The sequence below is a fragment of the Heterocephalus glaber genome, unplaced genomic scaffold, assembly GCF_053883595.1.
Source record: "Heterocephalus glaber isolate CG9 unplaced genomic scaffold, H.glaber_assembly_v1.0 deba00001060, whole genome shotgun sequence".
Classification (NCBI taxonomy): domain Eukaryota; kingdom Metazoa; phylum Chordata; class Mammalia; order Rodentia; family Bathyergidae; genus Heterocephalus; species Heterocephalus glaber.
In genome coordinates, this window is record NW_028258185.1 from 1,390,426 (window position 1) to 1,415,305 (window position 24,880).

A 24,880-nucleotide genomic window follows, 5' to 3' on the forward strand; every position below is an offset into this window, starting at 1 on the left:
AGAAGTAGAGAAATTAGAAGTCTTATAAACTATTGATGGGAATGAGAAATAGTGTGGCTGCTATGAAAAATAGTACAATAATTCCTTTAAAATAAATAGAATGATCAAAAGAATTGAAAGCAGGGTCTCAAGATATTTGTACACCCATGCTTATAGCAGCATTATTTACAATAGCCAAAAAGTGGAAGCTATCCAAGTGTCTGTCCGCAGATGAATGGATAAATAAAATTGATATATGCACACAATAGAATATTATTCAGTTTCTAAAAGGAAGGAAGTTCTGACACATGCTACAACATTGATGAACCTTAAGAACCTTAATCTAAGTGAAATAGTCACAAAAAGACAAATACTATGTGATTCCACTTAATGTGAGGTGCCTAGAGTAGTCGGGTTCATGGAGACAGAAAGTAGAATGGTCTTTGCTAGGAGGTGAGAGGAGAGAAAAGGACAATCGTTCTTTAATGGAGTTAGCATTTCATGGTTTGTTTTTTGTCTGTTTGTTTGCTTGTTCTGTGCTGGGGATTGAACGCAGGGCACACTGGTCAAGTGCTTTCTCTACCACCAAGCTACATCCCCAGGCTGTAGAGTTTCAGTTTTATAAGATGAAAAGAGTTCTAGAGGTCAACTGTGCAGCTATGTACTTAGCACTACTGAAATGTCCACTTACAATGGTAAGGACAGTAAGTCTGATGTTATGAGTATTTTACCACAATTGCAGTTTCAAAATTTTTAAATGCTTCCACTTTAAAATGTCTAACTTGTGAGGAAGGATAATTGATGTAAAATATGTAAGACTTTTATACTTTTCTAAGCATGTATTATATTTTAATAAAATTTTACACATTTTTGTATGAAATGCAGTATCAAGGGAGCCATAGTAACTGTTCCAATCTATGCCTGATTCTCTAGCTCAACTGTACACCCTCCTTGGCCAGATGGTGCCTCTTTGCCTCCCCTGGACGCAGCAGTGTCCAGCATACTCAGAACTGCAAACACAGTTCATAACAACAGCAGGCAATAGCAAAATAACAGCTAACACTCATGGCCAGGTGCCATGTGTCAGGAACTGTTGCAAGTGCTTTTCTTGCATCAATTCAATTAATTCTCACAGTAATCTTAAGAGGTAGGTACTATTCAATTGCCATTGTACAAATGAGGAAACGGAGGCCCAGGGAGGGACACACACCTCCCTGGAATCCAGATTTAGGTGACTTACCATGTGTGTGACAGCATTCACTTCCTGTCCCTCCCCAGGTGCCTCTTCATCCTGGTAGCAGCCTCCCTACCCTTCCTGACCCAGCTCAGGAGTCAGGAGATCAAAGTCCAACTTTGATTCTCCATCCTCCACTCCATCTACACAGGTTAATTCTTCTCTCCTTGTCCATCACGACATCGGCCCTGCTATATTATGATTCACCTATTTACTCTCTGTCTTTGGGACCAGGAGTCCCTTTAGAAGGGAAGCTACATTTATTTCCACACTCCCAGGACCTGGCCCCGACCAAGTGCTCAGTTAGGATTTACTGAGGGAATAAATGCAGCAAAATGGAACTTTTGATCTTTCCCTTTTCTTTTTTTTGGTACCAGGGATCAAACTCTGACCTTGCGCTTTCAAGGCAGGCGGTGGAGCCACTGAGCTAAATTCCTGGCCCATCCCTTTTCTAATGTGGAAATTCCGTGTATAACTCTCAGCCATCTTAAATCATTTTTAGAAAAAGGTAGAATATAAATCCATCAATCAAATGCAGTGTAACCTCTAGACAGGAAAACAAGCACCTTCCTACCATGTAACATGGCTCAATTTCCAACCAATAATCAGCCCTCAGTTCATAACTGCTATTCACCAGGCACTGTCATATCGGACTTGGCAGACACCACCTAACCCTAAGCAAAGCATCATATTTTCAAAGTGTGTTTACATCTACTGATTCAGTTGATACTCCCGGCAACTTTATAAAATGGGCATTGCAGGTATAATTATCCACAGGGCATTACCCAGTCTTTTCCTGGGCTCATTGGCAGATACTAAAGACAGTCATAAGGGATGGCTTCCGGCCAGCAGCATGTGCGGGCTGACCAGCGAGACTGTGACTTGTCACCAGGCCGCCCCAATGCCCTCCTCACAGATGGATAGCTCTGGGGGCTTTCCAGAGAACAGGAGTCAGGCTAAGCTGGTGTAGGAGATGCAAGGGGCAAGAACTGGGTAAACATCTCATGGAAATGGCAGAATCTGTCATCAGCCTGAAGGACGTGGGGCAACCTGGGGGGTTGGAACTTGGTCGTGTTTATAGGAAAGGGCCCAGTCCCCAGTGAGTGTACCAACAGCCCAGCCCGAGGCCGAGGAATGATGACAGACCAGGCAGAACCGGTGGAGAAATCGCCAGCAAGAGGCTGCGGGAAGGTGTGGAGCTCAAATGGGGTTCCTGGCGCAGGCCTGTGGGACCCAAGGAGCCTTAGGGAGGTAGGCAGGAGAGACTCCCCCGGGCACCAGGAAGGGGGACCTGAATCACCAGGCTCAGGTCTCCACCACTGAGGGGCCCTGTGGGAGGGAGCACAGATTCAATGCTGCCATCCCAGCCGCAGGCGCCTTTCCTGCCCTCCATGCCCGAGGCCCTGCTGCGTGGATGCCGGGTCAGGAGCAGGCACAGGCTAGGAGCGGGCACAGAGTGAACATCATCACAGAGCAGAATGTACCCCTTTGCATGGGTGGGACCAGAGGGAAACATACAAAAGTAGCCTCAGCAGCCTGGGGTGCTGGTGTAGGCCTGTAATCCCAGCCCTCTGGCAGGCCAAGGCAGGAGGACAAGAAAGTTCCAGCCCAGCCTGGGTAACTTGGTTACTTAATGAGATCCTGTGTCAAAATAAAAAACAATAAAAGGGGTTGGGGAGGTAGCTCAGTTGGAAGGCCCTAGGGTCAATGCCCAGTACTGCAAATTTTAAAAAAAGTCTTCCCAGAGGTGAGCAGTGTGGTGATCACCTGCCATTCTTTTAACTCCCACTGTTTCTATAGAAACAAGCTACTTGTATAGAAATAAGCTTGGCTTAGGACATGGGTTCCAGACCCATCCTCAGAAAAACAGCTGCCGGGATGGGCAGGGGAGGCAGGGGAGGCCTCCTCAGATTCCTGGGCTCCCAGGGACAAAACAATGCAGATGGATCGGGCACGGCCAGGTCTCAGATGGGAGCAGTCAGGGACCACAGGATCTGGACTGCTGAGTCACGAGCAGCTCCGAGTCAGGACCAAGGCCCACATTCATCATCATGCTTTATTAGTGAAAACCAGAGCCGCCACTTCCCTCCTCCGGGAAGCCTTCCTTGTTGACAGCCTCCCGGCTTTGCTCATCGCTATCCCATGACAGGTGTTGACAGTTCTCCAGCCTGGATCATCCCCTCTGGTCTTGTCCCCTTCTCTGACTCAGCACGCACAACACCTGGCGCTCAGTGTCCCCTCGCACGGTGGCTCCCTGCCCAACGCCTGTGATGCTGGTTACCCACACCATCTTTCCCTCAGTCGCTAACACCCGAGACTCCACCTCCTCTGCATCCTTCTCGCTGGGTCTGCAGCTGGGGTCTGAGGTGTTGATGTTCTCACTTCCCCGCCCCGGGCTCAGGCTGCACTAATGGGCCCATTCCCTCTGCCCCCAGATGGTTTCCCAAAGCGCAAGGCTGGTCACACTGTCACTGCCCCCTCCTTGCACAACTGCTCAGGGTCCCATTATCTAAATCCTACCGCTCAGCTTTCGAGGACTTCCAGTCTGGTCCTGCCCACCCGTTCCCACTGAGTCCATATATTTTCCTCGGACACTGATTTCCAAGCAAAGCTTTTATTGCTCCTGGACATACTCCACGGTCCCCACTGCTGTTTCCTCCTTTGGAAATGCATTCTCCCCGCTTTTCAGGCCCAGACTAGTCCCCCTTGCAATACAAGCTCACCGAGGCTCACTGAGGCTCACCAAACCAGGACACCTTTGAAATCTGGGTCCATGTCCAGTGCAGCCGGCCAGTGAGCCCTGGTGAGGCCTGGCTTCCTTGTCAGAGGGTCACCTGCCTTAGACGAGAGCCTCCCCCTCCTCACAGAGGGAAAGCCGAAGGCCAGACTGGGTCTCCCTGGAAATGGACATTCTCCAGGGTGGAGACCACTTCTGGGCTGACTACTACACTACCCAGAACCGTGTGCCAAATAATGCTCGGAAATACATGTGCGAGTTTGTTCGGTTATATGCACACACACTGACGAGCAGCAGAGTCCTCTGCTTGGCTCCTCTCCTGGGTGGGTACAGGCTCCACCTGCCCTCCCTCTAGTAGAGGCTGTGCTGGGCAGAGTAACGGGCACACAACTGCCGGTGGTACCGCAGGTGATAGTCCTTCACCAGCTTGCCCAGGATGTAGAGGAACTCATCGAAGCAGATCTGGTTGTCTTTGTTCTTGTCTGCTGCCCGGAACAACTCTGCAATGTAGTATGGCTCCTTCCGGCCCTGAGGAGAGGCATACGGTCACCTGCCCAGCAGGCATGCAGCCCACCTGCCAGGCCTTCCCCCACTGCAGAAGTGGGAAACAACTCTTCACCCAAATACCCAGTGAATATGTGCTGCAAAGAAGAGGCCGAAGAGGCCGAGGCATGCTGGGTGTCTCAGGTCAGTGGAGCAGAGGGCACGGGGGCAGATGGAGCCAAGTGTGTGCACGGCACAGATCATGGGCTAACTGCACAGACCCTGAGCAGCACTGAGCACCCTGCCCCCCCCCACCTCCTGGCCACCGTCTGTGGCCACGGAAGCCTGACTGCTTGGACCCCACACCAGCCTCCTGAAGGTGGGAAGCCACCCCCAGCCCCACCCTGGGAGCTCCCCAAGGCCAGAGTCCGCCTGTCCCTAATGTCTGCATGGCCAGCACAGCAGCAGGACCCACACGAGCTGGGTCAGGTGTTTGCGTGCCATGGCAGCCACCTGGGCACTGTTTATGACACTGCCTGTGTCATCCACATAGAGGGCACAGAGAGAGGAAGGATGAAGCCATCAGCCCTGGAGCCGTCCAGGATGTCCTGGCCCTGATCTGGCTGGGATTGGTAGATAAGGAAAGAGGGATCTGAGGTAGAAGGATAGCGTAGCATGGGGAAAGTCAGGTTCAGCCCACCCCAGAGATGGAGCAGCTGGGGACCAGGTGGGTGGCGAGGACACTGTGCAGGGGGCTAAAGTAAGTTCTTGCCACATCTGGCTAGTGGGCGTGGCCATGCTCAGCCCCAAGACAGGCACTGTGGGAGGGAGTTGGTGCATCTGGAAGCATCTGGGGACCAGGAGGGCAGCTTCTCGTCCCTGAAGGAGATTCAAAGCTGCTCTCCTCACCCATACCACCTTCTGCTGCTCCCACGAAGCTGACTGACCAGAGGAGCTGGAAGCGTCTCACCTTGAGTGGCCTCTGCCCAGCTTCCCTCAGCTTGGGCCACCTTCACAAGGCTTCCTACCTGTGTCCAGGTGTCTGTCCCTAAGGGCCCCGACCTTGGTGGGACTGTGAGCCCCATGGGTACAGGGCCCGGGCAGTACAGGCCAAGCCCTTGGACTTGTCCTGGTAGGGAAAGAGTTTCCCGGGAGCAGGATGAACCACAGTAACCTTCAGTGCTGGCCCCCTCTGAGCCCTCAGAGCTACCTACAGTAACACTGGGCCACACTGATCCTCTGCTTTTCCCCAAAGCCAAGTGGCAGAGCTGGGAAGTTGCCGAAAGAATGCCTCTCTGGAAAAGACTGGCCTTGAGTCAGGGGCTGGACCTGATATTCTCTGGAGATGACAGTCCAGGGACCGGAGGCATGGGACAGAGGGCAGAAGGCAGATGGCCTTGCCATCCCCGGGGGGCCTGTGGATCCTGGGCTGCGCCGGTGGGGAGGAGACCATTGCCTCCAAGCCTGAGAGACTCTGGGGACAGAAGGGGCATAGAAGGGGAGGCTCCTTCTTACCTTTGGCCAGCCTACAGCAGCCCCCACAGCCAAAACTGGACTCCCCAGGGACCATGACAGAGGGACAGGAGAAAGGGCTGCATCTCAGGGGCTCAGAAAGGTGCCTGGGGTTTGAGGAAGAGTCAGACTGAATGGGCTCTGAGCACAGGGGAGGGCAGAACCTGTGCTCGGTAGGCAGGAAGGGCAGAGGGATAAACAGGTGGGTGTTGGGACAGTTTCAGGGCTGAGCTGGAGTGGGACAAGGTGGGAGATTTGGTGGAGGCAAAGAGAGGAAAGCAAGCTGGGAAGATCCTGTCCTCCTCCCTCCCCCAGGCTGGAGATTCTCATGGAAGTCAGTTCCCTCTCAATACCCTCACCACTAACATCCAACACTCACTTCCCACCCCATAACCAACCCTATGCAAGTGCCCTGGTCCCCTGCTCACCCCCACCCGGATCCCAGACCCTACACACCAGGGTCTCCATGAAGCGGGGCACATTGTCCATGAGCAGAGCCTTCAGCTCCTCCAGGGACAGGGTCTCCACGTCCCCTTCCCGGGCTGCATACTGGTGGTAGCAGTGGATGATGTTGAAGAGGGACTCCTCCACCGGCGTGTCAGGCATGACAGGAGACAAACCTGGGGATGCAGGGGAGGAGCAGTCGGGGCCAGCAGAGAATCCGAGTAGAGACAGCAGCCCCTCATCTGAGCCAGTCCTCGGCAGGGTGGATGCTTTCTCCCAGAGCCTTCTGCCCTCCTGTTCTACCTGGGTTCCTGCACCTTGTCTGGGTGCTGTCCCTCAATGCCATCCGTCCCCTTGCAGAGGGGACTCAAAGTCATTGCTCTGCAAGACGCTGTCCTGCAGCATTCAGGACACAGCCGTGTCCCTTTGCTGGAACTGAGGGCCTCTTGGGCACAGGAGCTGTGTCCTCCTCCCCTCTAGCCCACCCTGAGTTAAGAGTTAGCTCTAGTCAAGAGTGAGGAGAAACGCACTCCTTTCTAAAGCAGGAGAGTGTTTATGTCGTTTAACATGGAGAAGGCAGGATCCTGCTCAACAATAACCTACTGGGACATGAAAACAATCGTATTACAGAGGAAACTCGGGCCTGCACTTTTGGTGCTGTTTTCCTTCTCATTTCACTGTACAGACAGGACTTGGGTTGCCCTCTTCACCTCACTGCTACCTCACTGGCTGAACCTCTTTAGGAGCTGAGGCCCAGGAGGAGCCTCACAGTCCTGCAGCCTCCCCTAGCCGCTGTGTAGCCCCCATCTGGTGTTCTGATGCTGGGCCTCCTGCTACTCTCTTCCTACAGAGTTGGACAGAAGCCCTCTCTTGTCAGAGTGCAGCTTCCCTGGGACCATGTGCAGGCCCGAATCACAGCAGCTGCTGCTTCCACCCCTCCTGGAGAAGCGCATCCACACACAATCCCATTTAATCCTCAGCAAGGCCTTAAAAGGGAGGCACCATTTCCCCTGTTTTCCTGGGGGGGAATAAAGTCCAGAGAGCTTAAGGGATTTCCCAAGATCACACACCGGATTCACCTAGAGTTGGACTCAAACCCGTGTCTTTGGGAGAAAGACCCTGCTTTTCAGGTAGGGTCCTAAACCCCTCGGGGGCCACAGTTGTGCCTCAGCCCACCCAGGATGCTCCCCCCTGGGATGCCCTTGAAGGGGCACTGACCTGTTGTTTCCGGCAGGGCTGCTGAAAGCTCACAGTCCATCCTGAACCTGGCCCCGGAGACTCGCACACTCAGGCAGGAGGCAGCTGTGTCCCGCAGATCCCGGTGGCTCCAGTTAGGACAGCCAGAGGACTCTCCAGTCTCCTGCCTTCTTGATGATATCACTGACTCATCACTAAGATGAATGCAGCCGGTTTCAGGGATGAAGCGTTTAAGAATCACAAGGGCTCATTATCCATCCCTGCCTCAGAGCTAGCTCATCCTCCCAGCTTCAGGGCTCGGGTGGGGTCAGGCACACACACGCATTTCTCCGATGTCCCCCACTCCAGTTAGAGAACCTCCAAACTCCACAGTCAGGAGGGCATTCCTTTCCTCATTCAGCAGCTATTTCCCCAGTACTGCAGTGTGTCAGGCCCCCGCTGGGCAGTGCAAACACACAGTGTGCACACTGGGGAAGATTTCCTCTGGGAGGAGATGGCTCAGTCAGGACATGAGCAGCTTGGGGCTGCAGTGAGGAACAGAGGGCCAGGTGCTCCAGGCAGAGAAAACCACCTGGGCAAAGCCCTGGAGGCCTGGAGGGCAGAAAGAACATGGCCTGGTCAAGGGTCCACAGGGAGCACCAAGAGCAGTTAGAGCACTCAGGACTCCAAAGCCCTGTGGAAACGAAGCCAAAGGGCCCTGCGCACCAGGCTAGAGCTGCAGCCTCATCCTGTGCATCGAAAGAAGGGAAGGGAGGGTTTTCAATGAGAAGGGTGATGGGTGGGAAGTGAAAGAGAAGTGGCCACCAGCTTGGTCCTTCAGGAAACACCCAGTGCAAGGTGAAAAGGAGTGCTCTGAGGGGGACCAGACTGTAGGATGATTGGGGGGGGGACACAGATGCCACCTGGGCTCTCTACTGACAGTTGAATCCCCTCCCCCAGCTCACCCCAGCACAGGATTTTTTCTGGGCTGCCCCTTCTACCTGGCCCCATCTCAGAATTTGCAGCTCCCTTGGGAGGGGCCACACGGGCCAATGAGTGACTCTCCCAAAAGGGGGCGCCAAAGGACGAGTAACCTGACTACACCCCTAAAGGTTTGACAGAAAACAGTGGGAAGGTGCTGGTAATGTAGCTCCGCACATGGTACAGGGTGCACATGCCCTAGGCTCTCAGTTCAGTCCCCAGCACCAAAATAATAACTTCTTAAGTGTTCCTTCATCTACTCAATATAAACATTTTCTCGACAAAAAAGTGCTTCATGATGCAGTTTTCAATTTCTAAACTAGAAATATGGCTTGAATTTTTTAAAAATGGAAGAACTTGGCCAGCATCAAGCTAGAGCAACAGAGATTTGGACTGAATACCCTTCATTCAGTCATCATCCCCTGGGACTATAGTCCAAGCAAGGAATTAGCTAACCAGGGGTTAAGAGCTATAATCAGGAAAATGTTTATTATTGCAATATCTATGATCAAGAAACAACACTAAAATTAAAGCCTTGAAATCATATAATTAACACCAATATGATTCACCCTTGGACAAAAAGAACCTCCATCTCTGACCTATGGTTGGCTGACAGGGCAGGAGGCTCAGTCTTCATCCTCTTCATCCTGACTGTGTACAGCCTGGGGTAAAATGCACCCACACAGTGCTAATACACAGTGGCCATTCCTTCCACAGGTCTCCTGAAACGACCCTCCTACTGAATGTTATACCGTAGAAATCTTCTCACATGCTTAATCAATGCCAGCCTGGCATTAATGAATACATAGTACTTGCTTATGTGTATCAAAATTTATCTTATTAACTCATTATTGGTAGACATTTGAGTCACCTTAATTTTTGAGTTACCTTAATATGTACATTTTATTTTTATTTTTTAAATTTATATATTTATTGGTACATTTTAGATATAAAATACATTTACATTTATCATTGGGTGTTTGTACCCGAACATGATGTATCTTAGTTCTTATTTTTTCCCCATTACCTGTGCACCCTTCACCCCCTCCACCCTTCCCAACTAAGAACCAAGCCAAGGAAATGGTACTCACACCACAATGCACAAAAGTGGTGGATATAATGAGCAGCCAGCACCTGTTTGAAGGGTAGGTGCCAAGGAGGATTTTATGAGGCAGTTGAGGCTTCACCTTCAACCTTGGGTGACAAATCTCTCTGGCTCATCCTGAGGTAATTTCTGGTCAGTGGTCTTTTCCTCAAAGTAGCTTGGAACCTGTAGATTTGACTGCAACAGGAGCAACTCAGACCACCAGCCTTCCTGCTTACCTTCCTGCTAAGTCTGAAGCAGAGCCTCCATCCCACCTACCTGCCCACAATCAGGTGGTGGGCACATTTCTTAGCCTCTAGGGCACAGACTTCAGGTAGAGCTTGACCCTCCCTTCCTTGGGAGAAGAGGATAAGATGATAAGATTCAGTGACAGCAAAGAAAAGGAAAAGGGAAAAGGATTTGTTGAGTGTCACCATAAAATGAATGACAATGGTAGTAAAAACAGTCACGGTGATCTTGTGAGCCTGGAGCGGGGGAGATATTAGTTAGAAATAAAGAGAATCTGAATAAGTGGAATTTTGTTAATAATAATATGTCAATTGCTGTTCATGAATTCTAATGTATGTAGTATATTAACATAAAATGGAACCTGCACAGGTACATTTATTGTCTTCTCAATTTTTCTAAAAAGCTATAAACTGTTCCAAAAAGATAGTCTCTGTTGAGAAGTGAAGATGAATCTGGAGTAGGGTAACCATCTCCAGTGAAGTAGGTTTACTATACACTCTTTCTTCATCACTTGTACAAGTCGAATAACACAGAATATTCACACAAGTTTAATCCAAGAAAATTTATTACTTGAAGATTGGGAGCCAGTAAAAACAGATGCCTAGGGATCATGGCAACTTGGTATCTCAAACTCAAGATAACCACCCAAGGTAGATGGAGTCTCCTACACACCCGCCCCACCTTTCACTAAAACTCAAAGACTCCAAAAGCACCGTGCCCTAGATTTTATAACTAACAACAACTGCCATCACTGAGTCATCCCAGACCATAAGAAACATGTTCTGCAGTCCACACCTCAGACCTGGAACTCCCCTAATCAAAGATAAATCATTTTGTGTGGCTCAGACCTCTCTGTGCCCTCATGTGTTTCATGTGACACCACGACTGACACAATTTCAGGGCAACACTGTTGAGCCACAGCCAGAATACATCTCACTAGACCAAGGAGGACCCTACCACAAGCAGGATGATAGGACCTGGAGCAGTGATATCTTCCAGAATCTCAGCCACCAAGAAAAGACGTTATTGATGAGGCCAAAGAATGATACTTCTGAGGGCCCCATTGGGAGAGAGGATCAATTTGCAAGCAATAGAGGAGACCTATTTCTGAATCTTTCCCATTCTATCTCTTCAATATCTGAGGGGTTGCCCAGGTGCAGCAAGAGGTGTTGGTAATAATTAACCATCACCTTGTTCTGCTGAGAGGCCAGCACACCCCAGTAGCATTTTCCTGTTGCAAGAGAAACATACATGAAGGTTTTAGACACCTGTCACTCCACTGGCTAGCAAGCCATGAAGGTAACAAAGGCAGTACCTGAGCCGCAGCTTATTGAATGGCTTCCTGCTGTTACAAATGACCCCATTCAAACTTGGCAGCTTTGTTAGTCACCGTGACTAAGGAAGCCAAAAGATACACAGGTTGAGTACCACTTGTCGGAAGTACCCAAAGAGGCCTTGCAGCTTCTATGCCTACTCTTTATGACTGGATGCCATCAGAGCCAAAAATCTTTTGCCCTTTTTTTTTCTGGTACCAGGGATGGAACTCAGGACCTTGTGCTTATGAGGCAGGTGCGGCACCACTGGACTAAACCCCTGGCCCTTTTTCTCTTGATTGTACCTAGTTTTTTGGCTTCCCATACAAGTGACTCCTAGGAATTTCACCTGTTATTCTAGGTCATGTACTTTACAGGGTTTTGGCTCACTTAGTGCTTGTTAATGTGTCAATGACTTAGCAGAGCACGTCTTCCACCTGTTTTTGGAGGGCCTATTATCAATGAAACAGGACTGAAATATTTCTGGGAACCTAGGCCTGTTGAAGATCAAGCCCCACCCACAACCATGGCCTGCAGGGGAGCTGAAGTATTTTTGCAGGTGCACAGTGAAAGCACACTGTGGCCATATTCCCACAAGTGCAAATTAGTTCTGATCCTTAGCCACAAGGGAACTGAGAAAAAGGCAGTGCACCTGTCTCTAGTCTAGGTTGCCACTGTTTCAGTGACGGTGACAATATGTGGCACCATAGGACACAAGGATGGATTCATGACACTCGGACATTATAGTCTTTTGGCAGTGTCTTTGTGGGTGCTAGTGAGATGTACTCTGGCTGTGGCTCAAAAAGAGGTCTTAACCAACAGAACTAGGCTGTGATATTGGGGAAGAGTTGTTTGTAATATTCATGTCTGCAGCAAATCCTGAAATAACAAATTGGTGTCTTTTCCTGTACTCAGTATGCGGTACTTTCAGAAGGAAGCTCCCCTGCTGCCATCCCATGCTCCTAGGGCAGAGAAGCTGAGCTGGTCCCAGCACCTGGAAGGAAGCTCCCTTGCCACCATTCCACACTCGTAGGGCAGAGAAGCTGAACCACATGAGCGCCAGAAGCACCCCCTACCCCCCCTCCACCCCCCCTGGAAATGAGAAGACACATAAACAAGCCTCAAAAACAGACTTCCAGATCACCTACAGCCATCCCAAAGGGAAACAAGATGGAACAATCTGATACTCAACTACCTGGACTCCCTGAACTGGCAACAAAAGAGGATCTGGGAAAAATGAAATCAGAAATAATTACTCAGATAACAGCAAAGATTGTGCTCATAGTGCAAGACATGATTAATAAATCTAGAGAGGACACAGCTAAAAAAATAGAGGATCTGAGGAACATGATGGAATCCCAACATAGGAAACAAATGGAATCCATAAAACAGATGCAAACAGATTTCCAGGAGATTAAAAACTCCATTGAAAGTCTACACAGCAGAGTGAACCAATGTGAGGACAGAATTTCAGATATAGAAGATAAGATTGCAATTAGTGACCAGGAAAAGAAAAATTGCTTTAAAATTGTAAGGGAACACGAGAAATCAATCCAGCAGCTGCTAGACAATGCAAAGAAGAATAACATAAGACTGATTGGAGTCAATGAAGAAACAGGAGAGAGTGCAGATGACATAAAAAAAAACTGTTGACAAAAGTGATGGCCGAAAACTTCCCAAGTAGGGGAAAATAACTTGACATACAGATAAGTGAGGCATATAGGACTCCAGCTAGCCTTGATCAAAAAAAATTCTACACATAGGCATATAATAATTAGGACAGAAATCCAACAGAAGAACAAAATTCTATAAGCAGTGAGAGAAAAGAAACAAATCACATACAGAGGAAAGCCCAACAGAATTAGAGCAGACTTCTCAATGCAAACCCTCAAGGCAAGAAGAGCTTGGAGTGATGTATTTCAAGCCCTAAAGGAAAACAGCTTCCAACCCAGACTGATGTACCCTGCAAAACTATCTTTCAAAATTGATGGAGAAATAAGATACTTTCATGATAAAGAGCACCTCAGGAACTTCATGAATACCAAATCAGCACTCCAAAAACTTTTAGACAATACCCTAGGAAAAGACAATGAGGATCACAACCTCAGGAAACCCAGCAGAATGAATCCATTGGGCATGACAAATTAAGTGCAAAGGGGAAGAATCCAACAAAAAGAAAAAGTCATGACAAGGCTTTAAAAACTTTTAACTTCATCTCCCTGATGAGTGTATAATTCAGTCTTGTTATTGTACTGGTTAGCATTTTTCTGATTCTAGAATTGCATACCTTTCCTGTGCTATACTGGCTATTTATTATCTTCTTATGTCTACTTTTTTTTTTATGTCTACTTTTTAATTGGGTTCTCTATTAATGAGCTGTAAGAGTTCTTTATATATTCTGGTCACAGGTTATATGCATTGTAAATATGGTCTGTTTAAGGACTACTTCTCATTTTAATGATGTCATTTAAAGTTCTAAATTTTGATGGAATCTCATTTATCAATTTTTTTTCTTTTGTACATCATGTTTTTTGTATCCTAGGTAGTTCTTGCCTACCCTGAATTCATAAACATTTTCCATTATAACTTCTTCTTAAAGTTTTATACTTTAAGGCTTTCATATTTAAGTTCATAGATCCTTTCAAGTTATTTTCATATATGGAAATAAAGGGTTGAGGTTAATTTTTTTTTTCTTTCTTTCTTTTTTTTTTTGGTACCAGGGATTGAACTCAGGTCCTTGCGCTTGCATAGCAGGCAGCGAAACCACTGAGCTAAATGCCCTACCCAAGGTTAATTTTTTATATACGGTTACCAGGTGTTCTAGTGCCATTTGCTGAAAACACTATCTCTTCCTCAGCTCTTAAATTGAGTTTATATTCTATAAAATGCTAATGTTAAATAATCTTTCAAAACTCAGTGGACCATATATGTGTGGTTCTATTTCTAGATTCTCTGTTTTATTCAAATGATCTATATGTCTTTCCTTACACCAACACTGCCTTGATTACTGTAGCTTTAGAAGAAGCCTTAAAATTAGGTACTAAACGTCTTCTAACACTTTTTTTTTAACTTTTCTAGGTCCTTTGTACTCCTACATAACTTTTAAATTTCAATATCCAATTCTTCATTTATAGGAAGTATACACAAAACTGAATTTTTATATATACCTTGTGTTTTCTAATCCTGCTAAATTCAAATACAAGTTCTAGGGTCTCCTGGAGATTTCTTAGTATTTTCTCTGCAGATGATCATTTCATCTACATATAAAGATTTTGCTTCTACCTTGCCAATCCTATCCTAATTGTGTCATTTTATTGCCAGACTGTTTTGGTTGGGCCTAGGTTTCAAAGTTTAATGTACAGATAAAGAGTAAGCATATCTGCCCTTGTTCCCCACCTTAAGGAGAAAGCATTGTATCTTCTCCATTCATATAAGGCGTTCTTGCTGGAAGTATGGAGTACATGTCTTTAATCTGTTGAGAAGGTTCTGTTCTACTTCTAGTCTCCTGATAGCTTTTACCATGAACAGCTGTAGATTTTAGTCCAATACTTTTTCTGCAACTACTGACTGGATCATATGGCTTTTTCCTTTCCTTTGTTAAAATGATGACTTTTGAGGGTGGATCTCCCAATGCTGAACCAACACTGCCATCCCTATAACAAAACCACTTTCTACATACTCCCAGATCTGACTTCTAATAGTTTGTTTTTTTAAACAAATTTCCATCTATGTTCATACTTGTTTCTTCTATTATCTTTATCCAGTTTAAGGATTAGCAAAATGTTGATTTCCTAAAATGAGGGGAGAAGTATTCCTTCTTTTTTCTGCTTTAATTGTTTGATATAATTTATCAGTTAAAATGTATATGAGCCTGCTGTTGTCATATAGGTAGGTTTTCAAGCTAGGAATATACTTTCTTTAATAGGTGGTATTCAAATTTTATATTTCCTCCAGAGTTAGTTTCATTAATTTGTCTTCCAAGTTACTTCTTAGAAGTTGTCAAATTTATTTCAAAAAAGGGTTTTTTTTGTTTTGTTTTGTTTTTTGATACCGGGGATCGAATTTGGGACTTTGTGCTTGCAAGGTAGGCTCCAGAACCACTGAGCTAAATCCCTGGCCCTCAAAAAAGATTTTTGTAATATGCTTTCTATATCCTTTTAAATTCTGTAAAATCTGTGGTAATGTCTCCTAGATCTTGATATTGTAATTTAAAAAATGTATAATTGATATTGTGTAATAGGAAGAAAAGGTCTAAAGGAGCAGGGGAAGTGGGAGGGGTAGGGGAAAGGAAAAAAGGGAAAAGAAAAAATATGAGAAAAGAAAAAAAATGGAAACAAAATCTTTGCAAATAGGGAAGGGTGGAGGGGGTGAAGGGAGGGCAGGGGAAGGGGAAAAAAAATAAGAACTAAGATACTCATGTAATGGTACAAGATCCCAATGACAAATGTAACTGTATTTTATACCTAAAATGTACCAATAAACTTAATGGGGAAAAAAAAAAGTATGTAGTACTTTCCCTATTGAATAGCCCAGTAGGGATTGGGTATCTTAGGTAGGCACAGGCAGGAGTTGTTATGCCCCACTGTTATGACTTGAATTCTTAGATGTAAGGGACACATCCCCTCAGGTGGCAGTGATGCCCTGTGCCATAAGCAGCCATGCCGTCACAGTCTGTAACTTGTTTAGCAGAGGAAACCAAGGTTTTCGGCACGCCAAGTGGCCCTGCTGCACCTCTACTCATTGTAGGTCAACAGGGCTCCTTCAGAGCTCCAAATATCAACAAATTAACATTTCCCCTAAGGGAAACTAGAAGTATGGGCCTCAATATCCAAGGGCTCCAGAAAAGCCTAATTCCCCTCTTTCCCTCCTTTTATCTGGGCAAGATTATGGAGTCCCAGCCCTCCACTGGAGAGCTGAAGGTCGTGACCTCATTTTTGAAGTGTTATCATCCAGCCTGAGGTACTTGGGTCTGCAGTATCCCTTTATGAAACACACACCAGCTGGTCTGTATAAGGCTTCCTGATTCTGGTCTATGTCTGTGCGGATCTGAATAGGCAAGATCCTTCTTCGGTACCTCCATGTCTCAGTGGTGCCCACTTCCTCAGCTCTGCAACCTCAGGAATGGGCTGTCATGTAGATGCCCAAAAGCAAGCAGCATACACCATGCTCCCTGGCCTGACATTCCTCTCTCTCTTCCTTCATCCATGATGAAGCCCCCTTATATTCACGATGCGCCCCATTTGTCACCTTAGTTTCCCCACTGATTGTCCACCTTTACATCCAGCCCCTGCACCTCCAGGCTGATGCCCTCTGTGGGCCAGGTACTGAGGGCCTTTTCCCACTTCACCAAGAACACAGAAGACCAGGCTCTGCTGCCCACAAAAGTTTATGCCATGGGCTCAGGGTGCCCCAGGTCCTCTGCCACTTGCGTAAGTTCAGTGACACAGAACACTCCCACACAAATTTAAGCAAATCAAATTTATTACTTACATGCAGGTATGAAGGAGCAACAGAAGCCTGGAATTTCTGGCAACCTGATGTCCCAGTTTTAGGAAAACTCTCCAAGGCATCTGGAATCTCACTGCATGTGACCCATATCTGAGGTCCCTGAAGAGGGTTATAGAAAATAAAACAGTGTGTTTCTCCTTCTCTTATACTCTTTCTGTAATACAGAACACTTAACATCTGGTCACCAAAATCTTTATGAGAATTTCCTCCCACCAACAATCAAGCAGTTCTACAATGAATAATACCAGTGTGGAATCCTCTAATTCAATTTTCAGTTCCTACACATCTGCCTAGACATAGCATCAGGTCAGACAGATGTAAGGCTCAGTCATAAAGATATCCCCACTTCAGTCCTAGTCACAAATAGCTTCTCACATGTTCTTCTGACCCGAACAGCTTTAAATCAAGGCTAATCCATGGCTTTCTTCAAGTAATTAGCTAGAGGAGCTCTCAGAACCTAGGGAAACCCTTTCCTTACATTTTCCCATTTATTAGACAAATGGAACTGCCAGAGGGAGGAGATGCTTATGACAAGGCAGGTGGCAAAGAATGGGAGCCTCTGTGGCCACCCTGGAACACCACCTTCTTCCTGAATCCTCCACATGTTCAACTCTCCAGAAACTCTCTGAACCCTACCCTTCAGAGTTGTTATGGCAATTCATTACATAGTCATGATTAATTCAACAGTAGGCCATTGGTGATCAAATTAACCTTAAGCTAAAATCTCTAGTCCTCTAATCAAGCCTTGATCTTTCTGGTGATCAGCCCCCAACCTGAAGCTGTCTGGGAAGCCCTAGCTACCTGTCATTTCATTAGCATACAAAACACATTCTGCTCTCCAGAGATTTGCAATTTTAGGGAACTGCCATCAACAAGCTTCTTTGGCATGGCCCTGATAATGAGGATTAGGAATGGCAGAGGAGAAGAAAGAGGATTTGAGTGAAAGGAACAGCATGAGAAAAAGCCAGTTCTCCAATCAAGTCAGGAAATGAGACAGGAAGAGACAAGGTGGGTATGGAGCAGCAGTAGGCACTAGCAGGTGAGATGAATCACAGCCACATTTTGATAGTGGCAAATGCCTTTATAGGAGCTGCCCTTCAGGCCCACAGACGCTTGCAGATGCAGCATCTTCCCTCCCCTAAATGCTTCTTGCATGCTCTTTACAGCTTTAGGAGAGGCAAGGCAGGAAATCAAGGTGGGAAGATCCTGCCCTCCATATCCCCTCACTACTCCTTCACCCCCATTCAGAGATTCTCTTGGAGCCCTGTGAACAACAAGCCCCCCTCAGCACTGATTATGTGCAATGGACAGATCAGACCAAGGATGGGAAGTTTGGCAAAAGCATGACTTTATTTTTCAATCTTGTGAGAGTAGGTACCAGCCTCACAAGCAGCCAGGCACACCTCAGGTAGTTACAGCAAGCAACTTATCCCCTAGCATGCAGGTCCCTTCCCCTTGTTCCTCATTGGCTGAGTACTATGGGGGGTACAATCTCCCTGAACATCACCCAGATTTTATTAGGTGAGGGCCAGGGATTTAGCTCAGTGGTTCCACCGCCTGCCTCGAAAGCTCAAGGTCCCTAGTTAGATCCTGCACCAAAAAAAAAAAAAAGAAGAACAGATTTTATGAGGAAATACTCTTGGCCCACTCCTCTGCAAATATTCTGTGGGTTTAAAGGAAACTGATTAACTTCTAATTGCCAGGACTTTTCCAACCAGTTAGCATAATGAAGCCTTTTTTCATGTTCTCTATACCCCTTCCCTCCTTTGTTCAGGGACCTTTCAGATGCGAGACCTTAGTCACACTTTTAGGCCAATAGCTTTCCACTCAGAGTTAAACACTTGATCTGGAAAATGGACACTTTAAGTTTCTGGGTCTTACACAGCCTACTCCCTCTCCCAGTACTCTCACCACTCACCTTCCGGCCCCATAACAAAGCATGGCCAGAAGTCCAGGGCCCCTCTCCTTCTCCAGCCTAATCCCAGACCCCACACTATAATATTTCTATGAAACAGGGCATTGTCCTTGAGCTCCTCTAGGGACAGCATTTCCACATCCCCTTCACAGGCCACACACAGGTGACAGCAGCGAATGACTTCTTCTACTGTGTGTCCAGTATGACTGGGCACTGATGTGAGGCAGGGGGGTAGATCCTGGGACGCAAGGAGGGAGGAACTGGGGAGAGTGGAGAATCTGGAGAGAACAGCGCCTCTTCTGAGTCAGTCCACAGCAAAATTTCACTACCTTCTGGAATCTTCTGCCCTAACCTCCAAACTCCACAGTCACCAACATATTCATTCATCCGTTCATGAAGTCATTCAGCAAATATGTCTCTGGCACCTGCAGTGTGCCAGGCCCTCTTCTGGGCAATGTGAGTATGACAATAGGCCAGCTCACGGGGTGGGGATGAGTGAGGGACAGGGAGGGGGTCATACACTAGGCCATGCACTGGGCACACTGACCGAGTGGCACCATCAGGACATTCTGGGCACCTGGAAAGCTCACCTTCTGCTTGGGGAGCTGAGGAAGACTTCCTCAGGGAGGGGGTAGTTGAGCGGGGACTTGAAAAGTTTTGAGTTACAGTGAAGAATGCAGGACCAGGTGCTCCGGGCAAAGAAAACTGCATTAGTGAAGTCCTAAAGGCCTGGAGAGCTGAAAGAGTGTGGCTGCTCAGGGAGTGGGGTCCACAGGGAGCCCCACAAGCAGTTAGAGAACGTGTGGCTAGAGAGGCCGTTGGAGACAAAAGCAAAGGGCCTGGGAGCCACAACCTTATCCTGGGCACAGAAAGAAAGGATGATAAAAGCTATGGTGAGTGTTAGTGTCATTAAGGAAAGGCAGGATTGTGAAAACATTATGTTGTGTCCCCTCTCACCTTATTCACTGGATGTGGGACTCTGTGATTTTTGATTCTTCCCTAAAGTCAAAATAACTATGAAACGTCAATGTTTTCAATCAATTCTGGACATAGAGCCGGTCATAACAGTGCAACTAAAGAAATGAAAGTACTCTCAGAACTGCTGCAGCTAAGTGATGTGATAAGTGACAGGGGGTCTGTGTGTGTGTGTGTGTGTGTGTGTGTGTGTTTGGGGGTGGTGGTGGTGGCAAAATGTCTTTTACTATAATAAATATTTAAACTTTAAACATTCGCCAAATTTCAGTCAAACCACATACACCAGATTTAGTTTCTCTGTTCATTGGTTGAAGGCTGTTTAGGCTACTTCCAAAGCTTAGCTATTGTCAGTTGCACTGCTGTGACTATGGGTATGTGTGTCTCCCTGCAGTATCATGATTTAACTCTTTCAGGACTATACCACAGGAGGGTATGTTACACCAACATCTTTTCTAGTTTGGCTTCATCAACCCACTATAACAACCTTCTCAACAAACAAGTGATATATCAATACACTTTTCTGTTTCTAAACTAAAAATATAGCTCGAATTTTCAAAAACTGAAACCCTTTGCAATGCCAAACTATAGCCACAGAGAATTACATTGAATACTTATGATTCACCAATCATTCCCCTAGGAGTTTATCAAAAAATAATTGAACAGGTATTTAAAGCAATAATCAGGAAAGTATGTACCACTGCAGTATCTATAATCAAGAAATGTTAATAAAGTTAAAGCCTTCAAATCATGTAGTTAATGGCATTAATATACCAACAGGATTCACCCTTAAACACTTGCTGGATAGCAATCTATCTCTTAAAAGAGCTCCATCTCTGATCTATGGTTGCTGGTGCAGGGAGGAGAGTTAGGTTGCATCCTCTTCACTCTACCTGTATCAGTCAGTGTTTTCTGAGAAACAGACATAATCTGAGATATACAAATATATATATATATATATATATATATATATAAGAATTTACAAGATTGTCTTACAGTGACCACTCACAGAGTCAGATGAGGAAGAGTGCAGGGGGTCTGTCTGTGCACTGGAGACTGAAGGATTCAGTCGCAGGTCCGGAGCTCACTGCAGAGTCCGTATCAGGAGGCCCATGGGTCTGTGATGAAAGGCTGAAGAGTCCACTCCAGAAGCTGAAAGTCTGTGCTGGAAGCCAGGAGATGGCATTCCCTAGGGTATGGAATTGCCGAGCTGGTTTGGTTGAGCTTCTCTTACTGAAGTTGACACCGTCAATCAACCTCACAGTACCTTAGGTTCAGTCTAGGATAAAACACCTCCACCCACAATGCCAGTCCTACAGACTGTTCCTTCCACAGAGCTCTGCCAACTACCCTCTTACTTAATGTTATGCCAGAGATCTTCTCACAAGCTTAATCACTGCTACATGAATTTTTAATAAGCACTCACTTGCATGTATCAAAACTTGTCTTTTTTTTTTTTCATGTTTTCACCATCTTTAATACCTTTCCCGATTATTTACATCACGTCCAGTGGGGTTCTTTTTATACATGATGAAATGCTTCTCTTTGTATTGGGCATCTCAATGTGCATAGCACATACATCACATTACGGATTGGCACCTGTATAAAACTACAGATTCTGAAACAGTGGTAGATACAGAAACCTCAAATCCCCATCACAGCAACATGAAAATGCTACAATATGTCAAAGGTACAATCACATCCCTAGATGCATCCCCCACAATGTGGGATGAAATACACATGTAAATTACTAGCGACCAAGGAAGATGGAACCCTGCCCTTAAAACATGTTTATCCTGACAACTTGATTGGGCTCTGAGATGAGATATCTCTTAAGAATTTGATGCATCCAAGTTGATCATGGTTTCTAGGTGAATACATTAAATACACAAAGTCCACAAATTATCCCCCCTTCTCCACTGCTCAACACCATGAAGATCTTTGATGAACGCTGGAGTCTGGGGCCTGGTTTAAAAATTAGAAAAACTAAGGGCCGGGGATTTAGCTCAGTGGTTTTGCCGCCTGCTGCGCAAGCGCAAGGACCCGAGTTTGATCCCCGGTATCAAAAATAATAATAATAATAAAATAAAAATTAGACAAACTGTATTACATTGTAATATCGTAAGACTATAAGCAGCAGTTTAAGATGTGTGGTCCTGACTCAGTGGCTTCTTGGAAGTGGGTTCTTTCTTTCTTTCTTTTTTTTTGTGGTACAGGGGTTTGAACTTGGGACCTTGTGCTTGCAAGGCAGGCGGCAACACCACTGAGCTAAATCCCCGGCCCTGTGGCTTCTTTCTTATAGGCCTTGGTTAAGAAGAGTATTTTAAGTTGATGATGATTTGCATTTGAACAAAAGAGTTTGCAAATGGAATGTGAAAGACAAAAAGTCCAATCAGATTTTCCAGTCTTGCTGTCTGTAGACTCCCATAAAGTTAATTCAGGAGACAGTTCAGAAACATCCTAGGAGAGTCTTAAAGTCTTGGGGAAACATTCAGAGCATTTCTGATACCAAGCTAAGGTCATTTTGTATAAACTCTAAAAAGTCATTCATTAAAATTAAATGTTTGTCGTCACCTCAGAACTTTTTTTAAACCTCACCAACCCTGCCTCTTCCATCTTTATTCAAAGACAGGGGTTACATTTGTAAAATATATAAAGGAAAATATGAGGTTACTTGGTGACCATATAGTGCACTCGAACAGCTGTCTGCAAATATTTTCACCATGATTACCCTTACTAAAAGTAAATCACAGGGTAAAGATAGCTCAAATGTGACAAGGTTCGAATGGGACCCACTAACACTTTCTTCAGTCCTCTTTGGCTACATATGGAAAAAAAAATCCTTGGGGAACACGCCGAATCACCCCGCTGCAGACAGGCAGCCACCTGGTTCCACACAACAGAGATGCAGAGGATACCAGACCACCAGACCACGGTACAAGTCCTACTGCTCCTGGCCCAGAGGAAGGGGCTTCTGAGCCGCCATTCCACTGCTCCTGGTCCAGAGGAAGGGGTGTCCCGGCCACCATCCCTCCCGCTGCTCCCAGCCCACAGGAAAGGGCTTTTGGGCCACCATCCCTACTGCTGCTCCTGGCCCCTGTCCCACCTTTCCCAGCTCAGAGGAGGTAATCCCTGCAGGCACTAACAGGCTCCCGCCCCAGTAGAAATGAGAAAACACGTAAATAAGTCTCAAAACCAGACTTCCAGATCACCTACAGCAACCCCAAAGGGAAATGAGATGGAACATTCTGATACTCAACCACCTGGACCCACTGAACTGGCAACAAAAGGGGATCTGGAAAAAAATGAAATCAGAAATAATTTCTCAGATAACAGGAGAAATTGTGCCCCTGGTGCAAGACATGATTAATAAATCTAGAGAGGAGCTCAGGAACATGATGGAATCCCAACATAGGAACCAAATGGAATCCATAAAACAGATGCAAATAGATTTCCAGGACATGAAAAACTCCATTGAAAGTCTACACAGCAGAATGAGCCAATGTGAGGACAGAATTTCAGATATAGAGATAAGATTGCAATTAGTGACCAGGAAAAGAAAAATTGCTTCAAAATTATAAGGGAACATGAGAAATCAATCCAGCAGCTTCTAGATGATGCAAAGAAGAATAACATAAGACTGATTGGGCTCAATGAAGAAACAGGAGAGAGTGGAGATGACATAAAAAAAAATCTCTTCACAGAAATAATGTCAGAAAACTTCCCAAGCAGGGGAAAAGAGCTTGACATACAGATAAGTGAGGCATATAGGACTCCAAATAGCCTTGATCAAAAAAAATCTACACATAGGCATATAATTGTTAAGATTCCGGAAACTCAACAGAAGAACAAACTTCTACAAGCAGTTAGAGAAAAGAAACAAATCACATACAAAGGAAAGCCCATCAGAATCACAGCAGACTTCTCAACACAAAGCATCAAGGCAAGAAGAGCTTGGAGTGACATATTCCAAGCCCTAAAAGAAAACAGCCTCCAACCCAGATTGATGTACCCTGCAAAACTATCTTTCAAAATGGATGGAGAAATAAGATACTTTCATGACAAAGAGCACTTTAAGAACTTCGTGAATACCAAACCAGCACTCCAAAGAATTTTACACAATATCCTAGGAACAGACATTGAGGATCACAACCCCAGGAAGCAAAGCAGAATGAACCCATCTGGCATGACAAGAAATTAAATGTAAACGGGGAGAACCCAACAAAAAGAAAAAGTCATGGCAATGACAAGTCAATACGTTTCAGTTATAACCATCAATGTTAATGGTCTCAATTCAACAATCAAAAGAAATAGACTGGCAGAATGGGTCAAGAAGCAAAATCTGACAATATGCTGCATACAAGAAACACACTTGATTCACAAGGAAACTCATAGACTGAAAGTTAAAGGGTGGAAAACAATACTGCATGCGACAGGAACCCGAAAAAAAGCAGGAGTAGCTATCCTCTTGGCAGATCAAGTAGGTTTCAAACCAACACTGATTAAGAGAGATGAAGAAGGACACTACATCCTTGTAAAGGGAAGAATCCAAGAGGAAGAGATGACAATCATAAATATCTATGCACCAAACACTAATGTGTCCAACTATATAAAACAAATACTAACAGACATGAAAAGTCATATATGCACTAATACAATTGTAGTGGGAAACCTCAACACCCCACTGTCACAAATAGATAGATCAACTAGACTAAAAATAAGTAATGAAATACTAGAACTCAATCGAACTCTTGAACAAATGAACTTAACAGATGTTTACAGTCTTCCACCCCACAAAATCAGAATACACATTCTTCTCAGCTGCACATTGGTCATTCTCCAAAATAGACCACATACGCACACATAGAACATGTTTAAGTGCAAAGGAATTGAAGTTATCCCCTGTATATTATCAGAACACAGTGCGATGAAATTGGAGATCCATAGCAAAAGAAACTCAAAAAATTTCATAAACACGTGGAAAGTGAACAACACACTTCTGAATAACCAATGGCTCACAGAGGAAATTAAAGAAGAAATCAGACAGTTCCTTCAATTAAATGACAATGACAATACAACCTACCGGAATCTGTGGGACACAATGAAAGCAGTCTTATGAGGGAAATTCATAGCAGTGAATATGCATATTAGGAAAACAGAATGAGCCCAATTAAACAACCTGATGCTGAACCTCAAGCTTCTAGAAAAAGAAGAGCAGGACAACCCCAAAGCTCATACAAGAGAGGAAATTATAAAGATCAGAGGAGAAATCAATGCAATGGAGACTAAGAGA

General features: G+C 45.6%; 1 protein-coding gene across 1 annotated transcript; it reads right to left on the reverse strand.

Moving 5' to 3' along the window:
• Nucleotides 1-3,811: 3,811 nt before the first annotated feature.
• On the reverse strand, nt 3,812-20,857 carry LOC101724213 (protein S100-A15A). Its single transcript, XM_004872734.3, has 5 exons — nt 20,597-20,857; nt 16,683-16,799; nt 7,608-7,780; nt 6,402-6,565; nt 3,812-4,478 (listed from the first exon to the last, which is right to left on the reverse strand). The coding sequence occupies exons 2-5, from the start codon at nt 16,760-16,762 to the stop codon at nt 4,302-4,304; spliced, it is 594 nt and encodes a 197-aa protein (XP_004872791.2). The 5' UTR covers nt 16,763-16,799; nt 20,597-20,857; the 3' UTR covers nt 3,812-4,301.
• Nucleotides 20,858-24,880: the final 4,023 nt, after the last annotated feature.

Excerpts from the sequence above, each read along its gene's own strand:
- LOC101724213 (XM_004872734.3), bottom strand. The coding sequence starts at position 16,762 with ATGCCTTGGAGAGTTTTCCTAAAACTGGGACATCAGGTTGCCAGAAAT. Across the intron at positions 6,566-7,607 it reads AGCCCTGCCGGAAACAACAG|GTTTGTCTCCTGTCATGCCT; the intron begins GTCAGTGCCCCT and ends CTGCATCCCCAG. Across the intron at positions 4,479-6,401 it reads CCCGCTTCATGGAGACCCTG|GGCCGGAAGGAGCCATACTA; the intron begins GTGTGTAGGGTC and ends GCCTCTCCTCAG.